Consider the following 25,891-nt stretch of genomic DNA (forward strand, 5'->3'; position numbering starts at 1 on the left):
CAAAAAGTGTGTTTCAATTATGTAGAACATAGAATACCTACACTCACTTGAGAACATACTTTGATATTGATTTCACAATGCCTGTATTATTATTCTTGATCAAAACTCACAGAGAGGACCTCAGTATGGTTTAAAAGCTCAAACATTACCAGATGATTTTAGTGTATTTCGTGACACCCAATTAGTTTACCGAATAATTTTCAAATGTGAGATAGCAAAAATTTTGTGACTAGGAAACGAGCAAACAAGAGAGGCCCTCGGTAAGGTTTAATAGCTCAAACATTACCACATGATTTTGGCGTATTTCGTGATAACCAAAGTAGTCTTAAATTTTGTCACTATAGAGGAGTAAAATAATAAAAGATCTGTTACTAACCTTGACTTGATACAACAGTGTGAACGTCAACATATTGTTCTAATATTTCTTTTTGAAGAGCTATTGTCATGGCATTACACCGGGACATCATATTGCCAATAAGTTTGCTGTTTTGATTGGCAAATAGTCTGTCTTCATAATTTAAATGTCTTGATATCTTTACCTATTTAATTGAAAGACACAACTTCCAATACATTGCAAAACTATTCTTTAACACCTAGTATTTCAACAGAAGCAGGATATATATCCCGGTTTTGATAGGATATCTTGTTAGTGTTAACAGTTTGTATGCAGCCTTCCTGTGTTCTTTATAGCGTTTATTTTGTCTCATGTATCATCTCCTTGATTAAAAGTTTAGTTTCTTCTTTTCCGACCAAAGAGCATAAAACGGTCGAAGGAAACTAATGGGTCTTCAACAAAGTGAGAAAATCCTGCACCTTGAGGCGGGCTTCAGCTGGCCTCTTAAAATAGTGTAAACTAGTTCAGCGAAACGTACATATCAATAAACCAAAATATAAAAAAAACCATACAAGACTAACAAAGGCCAGAGGTTCCTGAATTGGGACAGGCGCAAAAATGCGATGGGGTAAACATGTGTTGTGAGATCTCAACCCTCCCCTTATAGCTCTACCAAACGAGGAATAAAAATAAACACACACAGTAAAATTCAGTTTAAAAGAAATCCGATTCCGATGTTAGATAAGGTAATAGACGAAACTAAACAAAATGACAATTATTAACAAACATCAAGTAATACTACCAGTAACTAACATGCCAGCTCCAGACCTCAATTAAACTCATTAAATATTATGTCTTCATCATATAAAAATGAAGCACAATCCCTCCTGTAAGATGTTTAGTATCATACCATCATAAAATATATGAGATGTATATATATTTTAAGAGGCTAGCTGAAGCCCGCTTCGCGGTGCGGAATTCTCTCCCGACAATAATGCACTATTGTACTTCTTTAGGTATATTTTACATGGGTTATTGTGTTGATGACCCATGGTCGTTACATGTCTTTTGTTGTTTTGATTTCTATTTTTTGTAGCTATAATTGACGACTTTTTAGGGAATTTTTGTAACACATTTTCATTTTGTGTTTCTGGTTTCCTTTCAGCTGATCATTGGTGTTTGGAAATACAAAAATTACCGGATAAAACAAATAGATAAGCAATCTAAGTGGTCTGCAGTTCAAACAATGTTACTTTCCAAGCATATGTTTGTCAATGTTATTTGATATTATGCGTACATATATTCTTGTTTCTTGAAGATGCGTTGTGATGTGGTGCTATGTTTTAAGACGAACAAATATATTAGAAATAAAACTTACGTCTTGATTTATTTCTTTTATATTATTGAAAGAATTTTCATTTTGATCTTCTGTACTGACTTTATAAGCCTAGATGATATTTCATAAGGAACAACTATGGAACTAAGGAAAACGCGCGTGAATTTCCCCGATGTAATGGGTAGCAACGTCCGGGGATATGGATTAGCAACACTCAGGGGCTATGGGTTTTGTAACGACGTGCGTTAACCAATCAAAAATCCTAGAAATATACTAAGCCGAGGATAATTCATGTTATCGCTATTTTCGTACTTTTTCTTTGTTTTTGTTTTTGGATGATTCTCATGTTTTGCGTTTGAGATATAAAATTATCGCTAAGTACTAAAGGCATACGTTCCGTTATCAATGGTAACATCAATGACGTAAAAGTCAACATAGCGATAAACAGATTATAGTCTTTCAAGCTCGAGGATGTTACCCGGCCATATCTCATATCAGGGTTGTTGTCCTTTGAAGAGATTGTAACTAAGAAACACCTTTTTTGGCAAAACCTTCGACAATCTATCAATATATGGTATAGTTATGGGTAAAAGTTTCGCTCATTGTATAAAACTTTACGGCAACCTATAGTTGCAAATATCTTCGTCATGTGGTATCTGTCTAGTATTTCATTGGCAATCATAACACATTTACTTATTTTATACTGATAAATTCTACTTCGTGACATTTCAATACACTTACCAGTCTATATTGTTCTCTAAGCTGCATAAACTTTACTGAAGGTGTACAATATCTTTCCAATAAAGACGTATCAGATCCCAAATAGGCTGCCTGCTTGCACATTGCAATTGGTCGAAGTTGCACATGATCGCCAAGTTGATGAATGTTGTTTCCTATTGCGTCTAGTAGTCGAGGATTGGACGCCATTGAAGTTGTACGTAATATGACATCGTGTTTTTTTATTTCATCGATTGTTGCAGCTTTATTTAATGACTTATACCGCAACATTGTTTCAGAATCAATACTAGCCATGATTCTTTTGAAGTTTTCTTCATTTTTTAATATATCTTCTGTATATTGTTTATGTTTTCTAATGAGGTGATGCACTAATATTGCATTCATATCAGAGTCAAGCTTATAGTCTAGTTCCCGTTTATTAGTAAAACCTCTATTAGGCATAGAACAATCTATTTTTTCGACTGATGCTCCATTGAAACAAACAATGTGAGGTCCTTCGGTATTTGTATTTGTAAGAGGACGACCTGTATTTGATAAAACCCCTTTATAAACATCACATCACAGAAAAAAGTCAGAATCATTTATATACGGCTAATGGTAGACTGTTAGTATAATCAGCAAAGTAGTTAGCTGTGCTTTAGTACTGACATGATTTAAAATAAAATTTTGTTAAATTTCCGTTGATAAATTAATAAAAAAAAACAATAAAAAACAATATCGAACTCCAAGGTATTTCAAAAGAGAAAGACGTCCATAAAAATTGACAAAATCAATAAAAAAATAATAATTCATAAACTAAGGTTTGAATTGCCTCAGGCCAAGTTGTTTATGTTGTCTGATCTTCTAACGTGCATGAGTATTGATACATTATTGATGTTCACATTTTTCGGTGTCAGTGTTAATGAGGATAAACTCTGAAAAGTGCTTTTGACGCTCATTACTTTCATTTGTAATTTTTATTTACTAGAATCCGATCGATACCACTGCTTGGTGACTGCAAGTCCTCGAGGGTATCACTAACTCAGTAGTCAGTGCTTCAGTGCAGATAAGATTTGAAACAAAACTTGACAAAATTGTCCGTTTTGAAATTATAAAGAAACTAAGTTTTCAACACCCTCAGGAAAAGTTGACCTTAGATGGATTTGGCATTTTTTAAAGGTATTTTTTGTTATAATGCTCTTCACTTCTTTTGTACTTATACATTCTCGGATTTCAAATATTCGACTTTAAGCGTTCCTGATGAAAGTAAATATAAAAAAGCCCTTCAGGCGCATGTTGCATTTTAGTGTTGTGTTTCTGTTGTGTCGTAGTTCTCCTCTTATATTTGATGTGTTTCTGTCAGTTTCAGTTTGTAACCCTGATTTTTTTTTCTCAATCGATTTATGAATTTCGAACAGCAGTATACTACTGGTGCCTTTATTTATACAGCAGTTGGTTGATACCTCTGCTGGTGGACTATCAGTCCCCGAGGGTATCATCATCTCAGTAGTCAGTTCTTCGGTACTGACATTATTTAAAAAAAAAAACAATCTCAAATTGACCGTTTATAAATTTCGAAATTATAAAGAAAATAAGGTCTCAAATCCCTGAGGCAAAGTGGATCTGAGATGGATTTGGCTACTTTTTTTTTTTTTTAGGATTTTTTGTTTTATAAAGCCCTTCAACTCTTTCTGTACTTCTGTATCATCGGTTTTCAAACATTTGGCTTTTAGCTGCTTTGATCAAATAGCTCCTCAAGTATGTAGGTATTTATACATCATTGAATTCCAAATGTTTGAATGTGGTTATTCATATTGAATAACTAATGAAGGTTAAACAAAAGGGCGCTTTGGACGCATGAGATTTCATTATTTATATTTTTTAATGGAACAAAAGCACATACTGAAATCATGTATAGTCCAACAATAAAGCTCTACAACCGATTATACATAAGTTCTTTATTTACCATCATGCATTGGTTGACAGTAGATAAAAAGTTATGACAGGTTTAAATCTTGAGATACTAGTACCACAACAGTCGTCTTATTCAATTTATCGGTTGTGTTCTATGTCTGATAGTGACATATCGATTTATCAGATTTGTAGTTACACTACTAATGCTTAACTTACACATAATGTCCAATATTATTTGTCAGTTGATGAAAATAACAAATTATTTGGTCACATTGTATTGTGACCAATCTCTGTTTTGTACAGTAGTATGTGTTTATGGTTGATATTAATGAAATGTAAGATACTCACGCGCAAATAAATCTGCAGACTTGTTACATTGCTTACAGACAGGAGTTTTACCATAATTTCCGCCTTGATCCTTTTGTCTACGTTTATTCGTTTGATGAAAGAAATATATGTATTCTGTTCCGGTATTTGTTTTACCAGTTCCTATGGATAAGGAGATAATATATAATACTAGAATGGTCTTAGTTATTTAAAAAAACGTTGTTACTTACGACAAGAGAATAATACAAATACCTATTTTGCATTTATCTTACATGCTCTTTAAAAAAGTAACTCCAGTATTCATTGACTTTTTAATGTTCCAGAAGCCTGACCTAATGACATTCATAAATATTTTTTTTACACTCTGTTATATACATTTTCCATTGGCTTTCTTAACACCCCAAATCATTTCAACTTTGTCCAAATTTTGAAATTAAATCTCAATCTTTAATGTAGGTAACGTTTGATTTTGTTGTGTATTGCCCTGACTATTGTTTATTGTTAATTCCCTTGTTTGAAATCTTAGCAAACCCCTTTTAGATATGACAAGGTGAATTTTTGATTGACCGAAATGGCTGTAGCACCAAATCTAAAATAACTTAAAACAGAGAAGTTTGAAAATTCACACATAATTTGGCAGTGAACTATATTTTTTTTAACGTTTTTCATATTTAACCTATTATTAACTTACAAATGGTTGTATTATGTATTATTTATTATATCTTATCTTATGTTATATGTTGATTGTATTGATTGGTTAAAGAAAGGACCAATCGTTCATAACCCTTTGGTTTTCTATATTAATCCTGCAATTTCAACTTTCATAGTTATGATGTCTTAAGTTCAAATAATGTGATCGTCGTTGTATGTCAAATCTATTCCTTACCCTGAATTGTGCTGAAAAATTCAACATACCTTTAATTGCGAATTAGAGCGCACTAAATATCGGTAGTTAGGCATTACAAAAACATGTACTTTAGATCTGAACAACAGGGCAAATATGCCAATCTTTTTATCATTTTAAAATAAGTAACTCCCAACAAGGGTTCTACAGTGACCCCAAGTACTTGAGCTTTCATTTCATACAGAATTTCTAAATATTTTACTGATTTACAAAGTAACAGGTATTTGAAGGATTATTTTTTTTTAAAATGTACTACTTTCTTGTATGTCCTCTTAGACCTGTCCCGATTTGGTGGTTCTTTACCATGAACAATTAGAAGATTTATATAAAAAGGCGATAGATATCAAAGGGACATTAAAACACCTAAGTCGAATTCAAACTGACAACGCCATGGCAAAGCAGAAAACCGACGAAAAGACCACAAGTCAACAAAAAAATATATGATAAGCTATACATTTTGGAAAACCAAATAATGTTGACCCTCATACATATTTTTCTATCCACTTTTACTAGCCTTTTTGTAACAAATAATGCCTACTGTTTATTTCATATATGTGCGTATATAGTTCAAAGGTACCAGGATTATAATTTGGTACGCCAGACGCGCGTTTCGTCTACATAAGACTCATCAGTGACGCCCATACCAAAATATTCATAAAGCCAGACAAGTACAAAGTTGGAGAGCATTGAGGATAAACAAAAAATCCAAAAAGTTGTGCAAAATACAGCGAAGGTAATATATGCCTGGGATAAGAAAATCCTTAGTTTTTCGAAAAATTCAAAGTTTTGTAAACCGGAAATTTATAAAAATGACCACATTATTGATATTTATGTCAACACCGAACTGTTAAATACTGGGATGGTGATACCCTCGGGGACGAAACGTCCACCAACAGTGGCAACGACCCAGTGGGGTAAATAGTTATCAAAGGTACCAGGATTTTAATTTAGTACGCCAGACGCGCGTTTCGTCTACTCACCAGTGACGCTCATATCAAAATATATGTATGTAATAAGAATATTCCGTATATTTGATTTTCGGTAGTTAAATGGTGATTATAGTTTCATGTTGGTGTTTCCACGCTATAAATAATGCAAAACGGTTGTGAAAATGCCACATACTCCCCAAAATTTGACCAGAAGTAGAAATGCAAACTCTGGAAGTAAAACTTTATCTGAATCTATTGACAAGTATCTATCAAAAGATCAAATAATGATATATGCATTTCATCTCATATTTTGTAAAATTGCATCGAATTGTTCATGTGAAAAAAAGGATTGTAAATATAACAATAATTTCTGGATATTTGGCGGTTATTGATATAAAAATTGAAACTTCAGACAGAGAAAAGCCAATAAAACGTAACACACAAATGCAGTCGTGATGCTTATATATACTTTTTTAAAGACTAGATTATTCTTCAGCTATCTAAAAAGGAATTTAATTGTACAGTAAATATATTGAAAACCCATCTAACCCAACCTGTAAGCACATTCATTACTTTTTACTACTACATAAAGACTGGGCAACACTAAATCTAACAAAAAGATGGGGCGAGCACAGGTGTTCCAGAGGGGCAATCATTTTCTATTTAACGTATGGCACCCGTCGCAAGTACAAATTTGGCGATAAGTTGCATTCGGTAATACAATAGAGGAAATGGAGACAGAATTGTGGCTTCAACAATTGGAACATTCATATGGTCAGGTGTTACGTAAATATTCCGTAACAGCCAACCGACTCGTGATATCCGTAAAACTTTCCGATGACATCAATCTATCTATATAGAACACTTAGTGCAATACCTTTCTTGTAAGCAGCCACATTGAAATCATGATATGACTATCATATTATATGGTACATAGATACTCCATATTCAGGCGTTGCCTTAAGGTTGTGACATAGAAATCGGAAATTCACAATTAGGAAGCTGAAATCATCCCTTTGTTGAAAGGTTTTGTTCTTCATCGACCCCCGCTCTCAATTGTTTAGTTGTTAGTCAAAATATGAAGCCGACTTAATCGTATCTGTGGTATCTTTAATTTTAGTTTGATTAGAGTTCAACATAGTTACAAAATTCTTTTTTATGTAGTGAAAAGACATCATTAATAAAACACAACGTGCAGATGCGTATAACAACAGCATGTTTTCATTCTTCTTGAAAAGTTCACGTGTGAGGTGTGTCTCATATAAATAAAGCGACAAGTTGGCAGAAAGAGGAGCTCAATTGGTTTCCGTAGGAATTCCTATAGTTTATTGAATAAAAAACGTTTTCCTAACGTAAATAGTAGGTGGTCAATAAAAAAATCGGCTCATGATGAAATCAGTATAAATGTGACAACCTAAAAGCTACAAGTTGACAAAATTTAACAACAACATGTCTCATACAACATCAAGTCAATACCTCTTTTCCAGGAATATGCGCGTTTTTCAACTTTGTAATAAATTGATATAAATGTTTTTTAAAATAAGATGATTTTATACTGTTTACAAAAAATTTCATCATCATGAATATGCATTACATATATGTCTCTGGACGTAAAATCAAATTCAATATATTATTTGTACCCGTGGCTTAAATGTTTAAAGCAACCAAACTATGTTTATCCTGAAGACTTTTTTCTATTTCAATACTAAGTTACATTTTAACGTTTAATCATGAAACATGTATACCTGGTGGTCCATGTATAAAATAAATGCTAGTTGTTAGTGCTGATTGAATTTCTTGACTTTGCATGACATTATTTGGTGGTAGCTCTACATAAAATATATCACCATTCACGTTCTTGTCATAAGTGGCATCTGAAACAATATCTTGCAGTTGAAATATAAAGCTGTTATCAATTAAGCCTTGAATTAAAAAAATGTATTAGAATCGACATAATTATTACTAGTATAAGCAAAACGTCAATAATTTGGGTGTCGAAAGTGTCAAACTGAATTTCAGCTTTTTCGGAGAGTGCAAAATTTGCAAACAAAATGCATCAATGTTTTCTTATAATTTTTTTTTATATCAAAGCACCAAACGAATTGCTATTAAAACCATTTTTTTAGAAGACAGGTAGTTCAAATCAAATTCATATGTAAAGATAAAATGTATACCTTTTCTTGTTTGCATTACGATTATCATTAAATACAAGGGCCACTAAGTTGTGTCGATTATGCATTCACTGAAAGTCAATTGTAAACTTTATAAAGACTGAAGAATTTTAACCAGCGGCAGAACAGAAAGTATAAGTTGTTCTTCAAACCTAGTAGATTCTAAACACTCTTGAGCATGGACAACAAGAAAGCTAAACAATCCCAAAATTTTGGGAGAAAGTCAACATTGCCTCTGCGGGAAAAAGTCAGAGATTTGAATGATTTTAAAAGGTAATAAGTCAATAGAATCAAATGACGTATCAAGGATATTTCATGTCAGCACAGGAGTGCTGACAACGGTTGGTTATACATTCATTAACGAAACATTCATCAGCAGTGGCATCGATCCAACGGTTATAAAAACTCATTATTAATACCAGGCTTTGTATTAAATGTTGAAATTTAAACATATTTAACAGTTGTTAACAGTGAGTTCGTGGGTGCATATACATTTATTACTGAATATTGATATAATGTGTAATAGTGAGATTATTTTTTTATTTTTATGTCACTAAGAGCTCTTCTTCATATTTACAAAGCGTCATAAAATAAGTTGCTAAAAAGTGATCAAGTGATCTATAAATCAGGTTGAAAATATTGCTCCTCATTGTTGATAAAATGGAGACTTCACTTACTCCATCAACTAAAGTACAAATTAAACATTGACTTTTATCACTATGGTAAATATTTGGACACATTTATCGTTTGGGATTTAATTAAACAGAAGGAAAACAAATTTGAACTCTTGTTCTATTTGAATTAACCAATTGCGTCAACCATAAGCTGTTTTGATATATTAGTTCCCCTTTATGAACGGGTACACATTATATAGATCGTTCTACAAGTGAAATATATTGTGTCTGTTTCTCGAGTAATAAAGACAATAAGTTTTTTATGATATGTCTCTCATGTACATTATTGTCCATCAGGTTTGATAAATAGCTTTTTCGTGTTCTCTATTCTAACGATAAATGACTATGAACTTACATGAAGGATGAATGATGGGCCGAGGTGGGCCGAAAAAGTAAATAAAATGTTTTATTCCAACAGGACATAGAATGCAAAAAGAACTGTTTGGGAATAAGGGGCTAAAAACAAGCATTTTTCTTGTGTCAAGTTTGGGATTGATTTTGGGAGTTATTGCCTTATCGTTTAGGAACGAGCGGAACAAACTAGGATTTTCTTATTTGCGGACAATAACTTAAATATAAGCCTGTGGATCTCTATACAATTGCATCACAAAATTCTATACATAAAGGAAGGTTTGGATTGATATTGGGAAAGGGCCTTGACCGTTTAGGAATTATGATAAAATAAAGGCAACAGTAGTATACCGCTGTTCGAAATTCTTTTCTTATAATTTGTATAAATTGCTAAATCTTGACCTTACTTCCCGATAGTTCATCGTCTGCATACAAATATAGCACTGATACATGTGATAATAGTGTTATAATTAGGTACTTTGGCATCGTAAACATTAATCAGCTTGAAGAGTCGTTAATAAAAGTCCCAAAATATTTTCCCAGCCCATCAACTTGAAAAACTTCATGTAATTAAGGATGTTCGATACTCTGTTTCAAAATAACAAGCTTTTTAAAAGACTGTTATAAATTGATAGTATGTAAATAAAGGAATTAAAAAAGCAGAAAAAAATGAAGGGTCCATGTGCTTGTTTTTGAGATATAAGCCATAAAAAATTTGGCGCAAAATAATTCTCTCTAAACTGTTCATACATTTAACATTGGAACCCTTTTTCTTTAAAAAATTATGAAAAAATAACAAGGATTTTATTAGATTTTCAAATATGGCTGTTTAAACTATAAGTAATAAAATTATGAAAAGAAAAATAGGGGTTAACGGGGAAATTTTTTTCATGGCACTACATGGATAAAACCAGAGGATTCCGAATATCTGGCAATAATTCAAAAACAAGAGGAGCGAACATCCTTAACCCTTAACCAATTGTTTGTTTTATCTTGATTTGAGTCGTGTTTTATCCCTGTTGGTAAATTAAGAAACTATTACAAATTCCCATAACCTAGCGGAAAATGAAGTTATATGATCATACTAACTTTTTTCTTTCATCTTATGAAGTTCCTGTATGAAGTCAGATTCATATGAATGAAGGAACATGTCGGCAAGAAGAGGAGCAACGTGGTTCCCATGGGAATGCCAAATATTTGATGAAAAACACGTCATCCAAACAGAACAAATATGTTGTAAATCAAGAAATCAAGTATCTTGATAATTTTAGTTTCAGAGAATTTTTTTTTTATTTGAATCAGAGTGATTTTTAGTACGATTGGTCCCTCCCTATTTAAAGATACTTGTATCATTCGTTGGCCATTTATTTTGATGAAACAAAGCAGGACCAACTCGTCAATTTGTCTTTTAGTTTGGAATGGGGAATACTTGTGTAAAGATTAGAAAAGTCATATGTTTTAACACTATTGCAAGACAAAAGAGTCTTATATTGTATGCACTAGAAAAGACCTTTGGAAGTTTTTAATATCCATATATTTTTCACGCAGCTTCTAGTGTAGGTAGTTTCACAATAACTCTTGCCTGACTTAGATTGCTGATAAAATCGATGTTAATAATTTATATAGAGGTTTTCTGCTGCACTTGGAACCCCAGCAACATAACGGCTTCCTTTATTGTTATATGTTTTTTTACTTTGGCTTCACCTATCACTTTTATTAATACAATCATAACTTTTCTTTCTGCATTTAAGACAATTTAAGATTATTTTGAGACTAATGGAATTTTCAAAGGCACTGCTTGTAAGCCGGATGTCAATAATTATCTTTTATCTTGATAAGACAGATGCAATTTGATACATCTATAGTGAAAATGATATCTGAAAATTCTTTCTAGAAGATTCTTCGTAGAAATCACGGAGAATTGATCTTTTGCATTTTTATTCTTAACGTTAAACCTTTTGATAGTAGATATAACCGGGGTCACTACGTTAGCTCTTCAATAAATTATCAACATGTTGTTTTGCTTTAAAAAAAAAAAAAGGTTTTGTTCATTTTATATATCTGCAAGACAGTTCTTTTTAGTAAACGGCTGCCAGGATTAGCAACTTTTTGTTTGTTATAAAACGTCTAAATGTACGCTTGGCAACGTATGGTGATGTTGTGAAAGATTTTTTGTACGTAAAACAACAACACAAATCATCCACGCATAACAATTATGTTTTGAATCCGACACTAATTTAGTATTTCGGTAGCTTTGATTCTAAAATGTCATTCATGTCCAGTGCACGATGGTTAATCAATATTGTAGACATCGCAATATCTACAATGTTAACACGATATTGTGTCAACATTGTTTACATTGTTTGAACCCTTATATATTGTTGACATCGTTGGAATCGTTAACATATCGATGTATACAATCTAGAAAATATATTGTGTTTACATTGTTGACATCTCGAGGTCTACAATGTTTACACGATCTTGTGTTAACATCGTATACATTGTGTCAACCCTTATATATTGTTTACATCGTTGAGATCGTTAACATCGCGATGTATACAATGTTAACACGATGTTGTTTCAACATCGTATACATTGGTTTCACCCTTATACCTTGTTTACATCGTTGACATCGTTAACATCGCGAGGTATACAGTGTTAACACGATGTTTTGTCAATATCGTATACATTGTTTGAACCCTTATTTATTGTTTACATTGTTGACATCGTTAACATCGCGATGTATACAATGTTAACACGATGTTGTTTCAACATCGTATACATTGGATTAACCCTTATATATTGTTTACATCGTTGACATCGTTAACATCGCGAGTTATACAATGTTAACACGATGTTGTGTCAACATCGTATACATTGTTTGAACCCTTATTTATTGTTTACATTGTTGACATCGTTTACATTGTCTTAAATGTTATATATTGTTTACATCGTTGACATCGTTTACATAGCGATGTGTACAATGTTAACACGATGTCGTGTCAACATCGTTTACATTGTGTTAACTCTTATATATTGTTTTAATCATTGACATCGTAAACATCGTGATGTATACAATGTTAAACAGATGTTGTGTTTACCTTGTTACATCGCCATTTAAACTTTGTTGACACTATTTTGTGTCAAATTAGAGCTATAACATCACATTTTTTTTTAAAAGATTTGCTGTTAAAAAAACATAAAAATGCAAACTCTATACATGTAATTGACAAACTTCATTGAATAATTATTATATAAATGAATAAAAAACCCTTTTTTTTATATTGTCAACATCACAATGTATACGATGTGAACGATGTAAACACAAAGGTATAGACTTGGTACACATTATTTATACGATGTTGACGATGTAAAAGAGGGACGAAAGATACCAAAGGGACAGTCAAACTCATAAATCTAAAACAAACTGACAACGCCATGGCTAAAAATGAAAAAGACAAACAGAAAAACAATAGTACACACTACACAACATAGAAAACTAAAGAATAAACAACACGAACCCCACCAAAAACTTGGGGTGATCTCAGGTGCTCCGGAAGGGTAAGCAGATCCTGCTCCACATGTGGCACCCGCCGTGTTGCTTATGTGATTACAAATCCGGTAAATAGTCTAATTCGGTAGGTCACATTCATGAAAGGGAAGGGGATTGTAGTTACGACGTAAGGAACATATCCGATATCATTTGTGAAACGGTTATTCCATAACGGTCAACCAACTCGTGATGGCGTCCGAAAAATTTACGAAGGGATGATTTCAACTTCACCATTTGGAACTCTTGGTTTAATAGCTTCCTTGTGAGCAGTAACCCTCTATCAAGAAAATCATGATAGGAAATGCAAGCACGGGAATATCGTATCAATTGGGAGATATATACCCTGTGTGCAGGTGCTGCTGGAATGTTGCTACTTAGAAATGGAAAGTTCACAATTGGAAAGCTGAAATCATCTCTTTTGTCGTAAAGTTTTGTTTTCAACCGACCCTCATTGTCAATTTCTAGATGTAAGTCAAGATATGAAGCCGACTTAACTGTATCTGTAGTATCCTTTATCTCCAATTCGATGGGATAGATGCGTTCCACATAGTCACCAAATTTTGAATTGTTTAGTGAAAGAACGTCATCTATATAGCGGAAAGTAGAGTTAAAGGATATTGCTAACTTCTTATCTTTCTTCCTAAGAAGTTCCTGCATGAAGTCAGCCTCATAATAATAAAGAAACAAGTCGGCAAGTAGAGGGGCACAATTTGTTCCTATTGGGATGCCGACAGTCTGTTGAAAAACACGTCCTCCGAACGTTACAAATATGTTGTCAATCAAGAAATCAAGCATCTTGATAATATCGGTTTCAGAGAATTTTTTGTTTGAATCAGAGTGATTCTTTACAAAGTATGATCTATCCCTCCCTAAGACCAGATACTTGTATCTACGTTGGCTTTTCTTTTTTATGAAGCAAAGTAATACCAACTCTTTCAATTTGTCTTTTAGTTTGGAATGTGGAATACTTGTGTAAAGAGTAGAAAAGTCAAATGTTTTAATACTGTTACAAGATGAAAGAGAGTTAGATTGTATGTACTCTAAAAGATCTTTGGAATTTTTAAGTATCCACATCTGATTCACGCCACCTCTAGAATAGGCAGTTTCACAATAACTTTGAAGCCCGTCTTTGATTGCTGATAAAATAGATGTTAATAATTTAGAAAGAGGTTTCGTGGAGCACTTGGAAGACCCAGCAATATACCGTTGTTTGTAAGGACACTTATGTATTTTAGGTATCCAATACAGTGATGGAAGATCCAGTTCGTCATCTTTGGTTGAAATACCAAAGGAACAAAGAACAGACCTATGATTATCCAGGATTTCCTCTTTGGTAAGTGTCGTGAGGGTATATGTTGAGTTTCCAAGTGAATTGTCTATACCTAATTCGTTTATCAAGCAATTAATGTACTGACTTTTACAGACAAAAACGATGTTATTTGGGGCTTTGTCTGCGGGGACAATAACATATAAATGATGTATAAACGATATTGTCAACATCACGATGTAAACGATGTTAACGATGTAAACAGAAAGTTATAGAGTCGATATACAACATAAACACGATGTTGACATAATAGTTGTCAACATTGCGATGTATACGATGTGAACGATGTAAACACAAAGGTAAAGACTTGGTTCACAACATCTGTACGATGTTGACGATGTAAAAACGATATTGTCAACATCACGATGCATACGATGTGAACGATGTAAACACAAAGGTAAAGACTTGGTTCACAACATCTATACGTTGTTGACGATGTAAAAACGATATTGTCAACATCACGATGTATACGATGTGAACGATGTAAACAGAAAGGTATGGAATCTATATTCAACATAAACACGATGTTGACACGGTGTTGTCAACATTGCGATGTAAACGATGCGAATGATGTAAACACAAAGGTAAAGACTTGGTTCACAACATCTATACGATATTGACGATGTAAAAACGATATTGTCAACATCACGATGTATACGATGTAAACAGAAGGGTATGGACTCTATATTCAACATAAACACGATGTTGACACGATATTGTTAACTTCACGATGTATACGATGTGAACGATGTAAACACAAAGGTAAAGACTTGGTTCACAACATTTTTACAATGTTGACAATGTAAAAACGATATTGTCAACATCAGGATGTATACGATGTGAACGATGTAAACAGAAAGGTATAGAATTTATATTCAACATAAACACGATGTTGACACGATATTGTTAACATCACGATGTATACGATGTGAACGATGTAAACACAAAGGTAAAGACTTGATTCACAACATTTATACGATGTTGACAATGTAAAAACAATATTGTCAACATCACGATGTATACGATGTGAAAGATGTAAACATAAAAGTAAAGACTTGGTTCACAACATCTATACAATGTTGACAATGTAAAAACGATACTGTCAACATCACGATGTATACGATGTCAACGATGTAAACAGAAAGTTATAGAGTCGATATACAACATAAACACGATGTTGACACGACATTGTTAACATTACGAATATACGATGTGAACATTAAACACAAAGGTACAGAACATAAAAATAGGATACTATGTTTACACAATAAAGACACTATAAAGTTGACATTGCGATGTTGACAATATCGACAAAATATCGTGCACTGGATGCATGGCTTATTTTATGTTGACACTTGTTTATGAAAGATTTTCTAGATGTGCTCTCATCAGGGGTCACCAGAATCTTTGTAATAAATCTATTTCATCGTGGATCTAGTACAAGTGTAAAATAGCTAAAAGTTACATGCTAGAGGGATAATAAAGTCGTCGTCTGCACAGTTTCATGGTTTTAATACAACGGATAAACTAATACAAATTACAAACATGATAAGACGCGATTATACCGGTCTACATCTGTTAAAGCTGAAACTACTATAGTAGTCTCAGGTTAAAGTAATTAAGTCCTGAAGTGACCGTACATAAATAATTTCCATACATTAGTATTTAAATTTACACTAAGTACGTGTTTATGCTATAATTGAAAAAAGTTTTGGTGAAAAAATTGGTTTGTTTCGTTACGTTTGCATTGTCGCCAGACATTGATCACTTATAAAGTATTTTTTATAAAGATTTAATCGCAAAAATTTAAAACAGAGATGCGAAAGATACTAAATGAATATTCAAAAGGTGAAATTTAAATTCTTGTGAGGGTTTTGACGTCAGAACATCCAAAATATCCCCATATACTGGCATTAAAAAATGTCGTCACCCCAATGGATTGTATACAATGATCTAATTTATTAAAATCTACTGATTTGTGTGTAACAAATATATATTTAAATAAATCAAGCGCGTGAAAAACATCAAATTTTCGTTATTATCCTGTTCGGTTGAACATCAAGAAAAGGGACCAATGGTCCTCTAAAGTAGGAATGGGAATTAGCATTGTATATTTATACAAACGGTCATGCTTGTAAATAAAAAAAATAACCATTAGAAACACCCCTCTACGTGAAATAGTAAAAGTAAACTACATTATTACCGTTGACTTTATGGCATTCTGTAAAGCAAATATGTTCTCTGTTACACAGCAATCTTCGTGGGACTTCTAAACAGAACCAAAAATCTTCTGACATTCTGTTTCATCAACCACCAATAAGCCTATACGATATAGTGTCAATTTCTAAATCGCCCCGAATCTACAAAGATGTGAATGAAGTCAGAGTCTTCCAACGACACCAAATTTCCTAAAAGAAAAAAGAAACAGTTTAAGATATAACTACAAACAACCATTGGGAATGTTATAGACTTCAAAAAATGCAACAGACACAAATCAATGATAAATTTAAAACCAGATGTTTATATTAACAACCGTCTTTCTGCCGATCTTAATAAAAATAAAATGAATAATTTGGCGCAGCTTGGTGCGACCACAGAGGTCTAACACTAAACATTTGGGTTAAGTATGACCACTACATTCAACTTTGATACAGCTCTGAATTTTAATTGTAATTACCTATTATACATATCATAAGTTTCTGAATTGCATGAATGTTGTCAAAGAACTGAAATTAGAAATTAGACGTTTACCTATTTTGGTCCAATATTCATTTTCTAAATACACGGTTAGATTCAGCATATTCAAGTACATCAAGAATTTAAAATATTTTTTTTTTGATAGACAAAAAAAGTTTTAAATTTTTTTTTTATTGATAGACAAAATATTTTTTTTTTTTTATTTATAGCATTTTGCAATGACTTTATACAAAATAAAAATAAAACCTACCGCAAGCTTATTTAACCCCCCCCCCCCCTGATTTTTTTTTTACAAAATTCAAAAATATCTTTCATCTTTAATATAATTTCTTTAAAAATCTATACAGATAAATAGCTAACAATGAACAGTAAATTTCAGACTATATTTACATATAATTTCGAAAATGAGAATATGATGCTGTAATTTCTAAAATGAGAATATGATGCTGTAATTTCTAAAATGAGAATATGATGCTGTAATTTCCAAAATCAGAATATGATGCTGTAATTTCCAAAATCAGAATATGATGATATATCTATTTTTTAGCTATGAATCTAATTTGAATTTCTATTTATTGTGCAATAAATATCTGAAATTGGATTGTGATTAAATATTCGACATAGCATAGGTTGCTGACACAGAATGAATGTGGTCTAACAACATAAAAACTGGACATATACATTTTATGGTCCAATATCCAAAATCTAAATAACTGAATTCACAGTTTGATGAAATAAAATAAAGTTTAATTTTGGATCTCAAAAGGGGAACAATTTGATAATGAGCCAAAAAAATCCAATATCTGGATACATGGTTAGTTTCAGCATATCAAATAACCCCATATATTCATTTTTTGTTGAAATCAAAAAGCCAAATCTGAAACCTTTGGACCACAATGTCGACCAATTTGAAAATAGGGCTCATCAAACAAAAATCTAGATACACTGTAAGATTCAGCATTTAAAAAAACTAAGAATTCCAGACTAAAACACATTCAAATTGTTCAAGAAATAAACCAGTTATACAAAGCATTATAGAAAAGTATCGTTTTTTAATCCCTTTTCCGAAATATTAAGGGCCATACATTTGTTTATCCTAGAATTCATCCCAACATTCCTTCAAAAAATAGTTTTTACCAACCCTTTGCGTAAGACCAACACGATCTTACCACGATTCTACTTGATTATAGCAGGCTCTTACAACGAGAATACTACGATCATACCACGTTCATACCGCGATCTTACTACACTCCCAGCAATAAGGTCAACATCGTGTTCGAAATAAATATTGTATCATTCCTTCTATTTCTCATTGATACGTAGAGTTTCTCGGAAACAACGCAGTCATGTAACCAAAATCTACGTAAGGGTAAAGGTAGAAGTAGAGGCAAAGGGAGATCTGGTAGTAACGAATCATGATCCAGAAGATAAATGTCGGATCGATCAATGCAACCTCAATCACAACTTATCGATGGTCCATCAAAATCAAATTACGATGCTTTAGTGAATGACACAGATGTGTCAAGAATGATTGGGACGTTGGAGATAAAAGGACAAGAGGTCAAAATTACATATACAGACATACAAAAGCTGGCAGCCTTTTATAAATTTTATATGACAATTACAATGAGCATGATGATCGTGGTATGAACGTAGTCGGGTCGTAATGCGGGGTTCACACATTGCCGATTGTTGCTCCCGTTTGAGATCAGCGATACGACACGAAAAGTGAAAAAGTCGGATTACTATCCTCGATTACCTGGAATGTCCTGTCATTGTCTGAACGCAGTCGTTTAAGTTCGTAACAGATTTCTACGGGTCGGGAATGGTCCGGATAGTACAGGAATGAACTGAAGAAATTTGTCATTGCTGTTTTTCTGCCGATCGATTCCAGATTGCATCCAGATCTTGTCGATTGCGAACCGTTTTTGCCGAAACCGTTTCGAAACAGTCCCGTTATTAATTCGAAATTCGTCAATGACACCCACGTGAGAGTTCCGACAATTACAGAATGCAATACAACTGAGACCAGACAAAGCCGTTTGCAATGCGATAGAGCGTACCTTGATAGGACTACATTCCGACAGTACCTGATTATCCCGAGTATGGCGACAGTTTTCGAACGGATAACTTCCGTAAACGTCGGTTCACTTTCTGGTCACTGTCTGATCTCTGTCGGATTACATTCGGTAGAATCGAGACGCAGCCGTGAAAGACTCGGTCGAATTTTACCAGGCGAAAGATACAAATCGGATAAGAAGCGGATTTAGAACGGGATTATCGGGATAAATTCGTTTGAAAACGGTTGAATATCGACGCTTCCTGAACAATATCTGATTGTTCTCGTGATTAAATTATTTTTTTTTACAAATTTTAAAACTAAAGTTTGAATTTCCATCCACGTTTCACAGGATCTTGATCAGACTTTGACAAATTTTGATCGGGAATGGTCCTGTCAAGGACGGCAGTAAAAGTCGTGAATGTGTGACCCCAGCTTAAGAACAGAGGGAACAGGACGGCATGGGCGTACTAAAATCGTACTATGGTCTTAAACAGAGTGGTATAAGCGTGGTATACTCGTAGTGGAAGCGTGTTTTGGGTCGTGCTAAAATCGCGCTTTCGCTACGCTGTCGTTACGATGGTACTGCGACCTTTATGCTCCTACCACGACCTTACTGTGCTCTCACTGCGCTTCTACTACGACTTGATTTCACCACGACCGCACCACGACTGTTTTGAACATGTTTAAAGTTGACCACGCTCATCACGATCATGAAGACCTCACCACGGCCGTGCTACGACCCTACTGCGATCTGCACGATCGCACTACGATCGTCAAAATTTTCAATTTTGTCACAGATCGTAGTGCGATCGTGACCTAGTGCGACTGCGGTATTAGATCGTAGCGCAGTTTCTCCGAATAGAATCACGCTTCCGCTACGCTCTCGCTATGATGGTAGAGCGACCTTTGCGATCTTATCACGACCTTACTGCGCTCTAACTAAGCTTCTATTACGACCTGGTTTCGCCACGACCGCACCACGATTGCTTTGAACATGTTAAAAGTTGGCAACGCTCATCACGATCTTGGAGACCTCACCACGTCCGTGATACGACTTACGGCGATTTACACGAACGCACTACAATCGTCAAAATTTGCATTTTTTTAACAGATCGTAGTGCGATCGTGGCCAAGTGGGACTGAGGTATTAGAGCGTTGTAAGATGGCGGCATGAACGGGTATGTTCGTAGTATGATCGTGGTAAGAGCCTGCTATAATCGAAGTATAAGCATGATAAGATTGTGTTGCAATCGGATATGGTCGTAGTGAGAACGTGATGATCGTAGTAAGATCTTGATAATCGTAGTGAGGTCGCAGATTAGGCGTAGTAAGAACGTTGTATAAACGTAGCCGTTGTATAAACGTAGCCGTTATATAAACGTAGCTGCATTATTATCAGATTGCGGTAAGCGTGGTGCGATCGTGGGCTTGTGTGACTGGGGCTTAAATAATAAATGGTGATGCATTTTTTAATGTAATTGCCGTCAATCGAAATTAAATTCCGCACTTTTCACATTTGTGTCAAAGAAGGCAATGTCTCTTCAGCCAGATTATTCCACAAAACTGCACGTAGATATACACAAAATTTCCGGTACACTTCAAGGAGATGACAAATCTGCCGCTGATAATCATCAAATGTTATAGTTCTAACATCAGTGAGCGAGTTATTTATGAAATTACATGAACAACTCAACGCCTCACATATCTTGTAAAATGAACTAAACCAAACTGTGGTATGCAATACGTAAGCCAAACGGGACGGCATTTTCCGTACAGCCCAAATCACACTGTCACGTTACAAGAGCTACGTTTTCCTACGGTTTGAAAGCGTAGCGAAACGGGAATATACGTAACAAAGCGTATCGAAACGTAGGGATCCTTTGTTCAAAACGGGACCTGTCCCGTATGTTTTGAAAATTCAACAACAAACGTAGCGAAAATTGAAACAAAGTAGAAACCTAGTAAATACGTATCAAAGCCTAACAGAACGTAACAAAACGTGCTTACTACGTATCAAAACCTATCAATGTGTGGTGGAAACGTGGATCTACACGTACAAATACATAGCAAAACGTCAAACGAACGTAGCACAACCCTGGTAAACCCTAGATTTCAAATTAACGGGACATTTTTATGCAAAACGTAGTTGAAACGTAGCATTTTAAAACGGAATAAAACGTGACAGTGTGACTGGGGCTCTAGGGAACACGGCAATATCTATACCGCTCAAGAAGATCTAAACATTCAAAACTTAGTCTAGAAGCAATCAGGAAAATCACATAAACAATACGAGGATTCCCGTAAAATGCGACTACAGAGAGCATATTAATCGGTCTAAATGACAGTATCATAGGACAGAGGAACATATCTAAAACCTCCTCTATTGAAATTATAAATATAATTTATCGTTAAAAGAAGAAAAAGTAATAATAGGTCTAACGACATAGTATAAAACAATTGCAATCATCGAAATACTTATCGCATCTTAAAACTAAACATTTGAAAGTATGTTATCTATATTTGAATACATGTTAGACATTAATTTTCATGACTCATTTTGGTCCAAATGCATGCAGCCTTTAGTTCGACCCTACGTATGGGATGATTTCTGCATGTGCTCACCTTGTTCAGTTAATAAAAAGAGAAGAATGTCAAACGTGTCTGTCTATATCTATATATATATAAACAAGTCTTATACCGACGTCACACATCAGCGTATAGCTCCAACGTACGCCGGGTGCGTTAAAAATCGTGTACGCTGCCAATACGCTAGTAATTTTGGATACATTCAACCTGTCAATCATATCTGTAACGTGTGCACAACGAGCTTAATGCGTGTAAATGGGCGTTCGAGAAGTGTTTTGAAAATTCAACAACAAACGTAGCGAAAATTGAAACAAAGTAGAAACATAGTAAATACGTATCAAAGCCTAACAGAACGTAACAAAACGTGCTTACTACGTATCAAAACCTATCAATGTGTGGTGGAAACGTGGGTCTACACGTACAAATACGTAGCAAAACGTCAAACGAACGTAGCACAACCCTGGTAAACCCTAGATTTCAAATTAACGGGACATTTTTATTCAAAACGTAGTTGAAACGTAGCATTTTAAAACGGAATAAAACGTGACAGTGTGACTGGGGCACAACGAGCTTAATGCGTGTAAATGGTCGTTCGAGAAGCGTACCTTAGCGTTTATCGGGCGTTCAAAAAACGTATGTTGGCATATGCCTGGCGTTTGTCTAACGTAGGTGGAATGAACGCTACGAGGGAAAAAGTTTCTTGAACGTATTTGGGACGCGTCCCGGTCGTATCTTGGACGTTCTTGTATGGGGTGTTTGTTACAAACACACCCGCATACGTTTTATGTAAAGTCGAACGATCATGAAGCGTATACAACGTGCCCTTAACGTGTCTCAAACTTATCTGTAGCGCATTAAACGCGCTTTAACGTATGTATTACGTGCGTGCAGCGTACAGATATACGCTAGACACACGCTTGAGCTGGATGAAAATATTTATACTGCATAAAAATTTCCTCGAGTTGTATCGTTCACCAAGCGTATACCTTTGTATTTCGACGTACTTCAAACTGATGCAACGCGCGTTTAACGATTGCTTAGCGTTCCTCTGGCGTGCAACTTACGTATAACGACTTTGTCAATTTTCTCTGTACGTTTGGTAAACGCCGGTCTAAACACCAATGTGTGATGCCGGCATAAAATGAAAACAACGTTCAAACCTATGATTGAGTTGGATAAACACCGCAGTTTTATACGTGTGCATGTGAAACAAGTTTCGTTGTAGAGGGGTCTAAATACAGCACACACAACATTTTCCAAAAAGACCAAAAGAGTGAAAAAGTATATTTTAACAAAACGCCTTTGACTAATAAGTCGAAAAACTGATGTTCCGAAACCCTGCTGACTGCCATTAATAATTGCAAGAAAAATTGATCACAAAGATGTAACAAAATGGATCTTTAAATTAATTTAATACCAAACAGTAAACAATAAACTTGCGGCAAAGATGGTAAACCAGAAACATGAGGTGCTTATATATATATATATATGTAATTCGTCTAAAAAAACAGCCCAACAATGTTATATCTGTAAATTTGTCTTAATAACTTATGTATGCAAATGTACCACAACGAGAATATGTGCGTTTGGACATCTTAAATTGTTTTTTTTTTCTTTCGGTTGGGTCGAACTTGGCACGGGTCAATAGACGTTTTAATTTTTTAGATTGCCATTTGCCTTGTACCAACGTTTCTTTGTTTATAAGGGTACTTAATTTTGAATATTGTCCAAGAATTGCTAAATTTCTCCTAGCTACAGACAATTTATTCTGGTTACGAGGATTGTGTGTGACAACAAACAGTATCTTATCATTTTCGGTAGATCTTTCACTTGTTTCACGTAGATGTTCAATCGGGATTTGTTTAGGCATTTGAATACCTCTTTTGACTAGGCTTAAAGAAAATTTTGTGCAACAAGAAATACTTTAACTTCTTGCAATCGTTCATCCAATAATTCTCCATTCTCAACTACTGTGCATATTTTCCTGGCTAGATAGTGGGGGTATGTTCCTTTTTGTAAGCGCTGGATGGCAAGAATGGAAGTTTAAATATTGTTGTGTGTCAGTGTCTTTATAATAAATATCCGTTTTAAGATCAGTGCCTTGTTTAATAATCATAATATCCAGGAATGATAATTTGTGAGAATTTACTTTCATGGTGAACTTTATAGATGTATGGAGACTGTTAAGAATATAAGAAAACATTTTAAGCTCTTCATCGGATTTTGTTTAAATAATGGCAAATGATAAAGCAGTCGTCAAGATATCTTTTCCAGGAGGTTTCAAATTGCCTGGCCATTTCTATACCAAATGTATTTTCAATCTCCTAATACAATTTCTGTTCTTAAAACCCCATTACAAGTGTAGCATAAGTTGGGGCAAATTTGTACCCATAGCAGTTCCTCTCGTCTGTGTATAATTTTCCCCATCAAAATAAAAGGTATTGTTTTCCAAAATAAATTTTACGGAATCAAAAATAAAATCGATGGTACAAGGAAGTTAAAACAAATGTAATTATAAACTCTACATTCAAGACCATGCACTCCAAATATAGTCAAATAGTAGAAAATCATTACATTACCACATTTCAGCTTAACGCCTGAGCTGAATATTAAGATGGGAAAACATGATTTATTTATAAATTGTGATTGGTTTTTAATTAGCTTTCCGTTACCGCGAATAATTACTCATATATCGGACCTTTGTATCTTTTGTCTTTTTGTTACTTTTTGTGCTTCGTTCCGACATGATGAGTCAAATTTAAACTGACTGCTATCGTTTTTATGTAATTATTTTATACCACTGTCCACTGTTACGAGTAGCGTAGAGCGCTAGAAGTAGCATATTAATCTATTGTAATAAAAATTCATAATATCTAATAAAATTTGTAGATTTAGCTAACAAGGTCCTTATATTTGGATAAAGTAACATTTGTTTATAGTGGAAAGTTGTTTTATCGTTAAATAAGCTACAATTAAAAAATGCTTGGTAGTCTCTCTCTGTGATTACCTTTTTTTTTTTTTTTTATTTTTAATAAAGATTACCTTTAGATAACTCTGGTTTATTTCCCAATCAATCTATCATGAAGGGAAGATAAATAATACGACTTTCAATCATAGTCTTTTTCAAAAATGATGAACGGTTCTTTATATTGGTATGTAATCATTTTAAACGTTTCAAATTTATGAAATCATATTCGTACATTAATGTTTTTGATACACCAATAACAAAAACTGAAATATATTGAATTGATACATTATGTAACTATTCAAATTTATATCAGAAACCTAAACTTTATTATAAAATAATGAACCTGTTAAAGGGAGACAATACTCGCATAACTTTTTCGAATTGGCACATAATACAACGGAATGTCACTCTTGCATACAAATGGCACATCAATATAATTAATTAACTGTGCAATCGCGCTCCACCTTCAATGATGATCCTAAATTATAATTATAACCAAAAGTTGTTAATCTATAGATACTAAAGACTAATGAAATCTAACCCACTGTTTAAATATTTCTTTGCATTTTTTTTTAAACTTCCTCAGTAAAATGCTTGAGCCACTTGACTTTCATAGCTCATAATTAACGTTTTTACACAATATTTAAATAAAGTAGCTAAAGATTATTCGCTTCTCAAAGTGTAAGACGCAATAAAAATCGTATGCTTGCACCATCTTACCCAAAAACAGATTTAATTAAGTTCTGAACATTTCGACATTTCTTCGTTAAAACCGGTTTTAAACAAATCACAAGTACGTGTTAAGATCCGACTAAATACCCATATCCAGATATCGTCAGGTAAATTTGCTACTAGAAGTTATTTGTAATCCGGTAATTCAGTGGTTTTTGTTTGTTGCTGATTATCATATTTGTATTTGTTTAAAGTTTATCAAAAATAAAGCTATTAGCTAATTAGGCTAATGGTTTCTCGTTTGCATTTTTTTTTTCAATTTTGTCAAGATGGGCATTTGATAGCTTACTATACGGTATGGGTTTTCCT

At 33.8% G+C, this 25,891-nt stretch overlaps 1 protein-coding gene across 2 annotated transcripts in view; it reads right to left on the reverse strand.

The window, feature by feature from the left end:
• LOC143048350 (uncharacterized) overlaps positions 1 to 25,891 on the reverse strand; it is a 172,112-nt gene that overhangs the window by 111,648 nt on the left and 34,573 nt on the right. For both annotated transcript variants that reach the window (XR_012969798.1, XM_076221994.1), the window contains exons 3-7: positions 16,741 to 16,945; positions 8,207 to 8,335; positions 4,650 to 4,790; positions 2,412 to 2,932; positions 377 to 539 (exon numbers count right to left, since the gene is read on the reverse strand). Coding sequence is in view for 1 of the 2 variants with exons in the window: in XM_076221994.1 (XP_076078109.1) it covers positions 377 to 539; positions 2,412 to 2,932; positions 4,650 to 4,790; positions 8,207 to 8,335; positions 16,741 to 16,834 (1,048 nt within the window). In the remaining variant the exon portion in view is untranslated. The remainder of the gene's footprint in view (positions 1 to 376; positions 540 to 2,411; positions 2,933 to 4,649; positions 4,791 to 8,206; positions 8,336 to 16,740; positions 16,946 to 25,891) is intronic.

The sequence above is a fragment of the Mytilus galloprovincialis genome, chromosome 10 (assembly GCF_965363235.1).
Source record: "Mytilus galloprovincialis chromosome 10, xbMytGall1.hap1.1, whole genome shotgun sequence".
NCBI classification, from domain to species: Eukaryota; Metazoa; Mollusca; class Bivalvia; order Mytilida; family Mytilidae; genus Mytilus; species Mytilus galloprovincialis.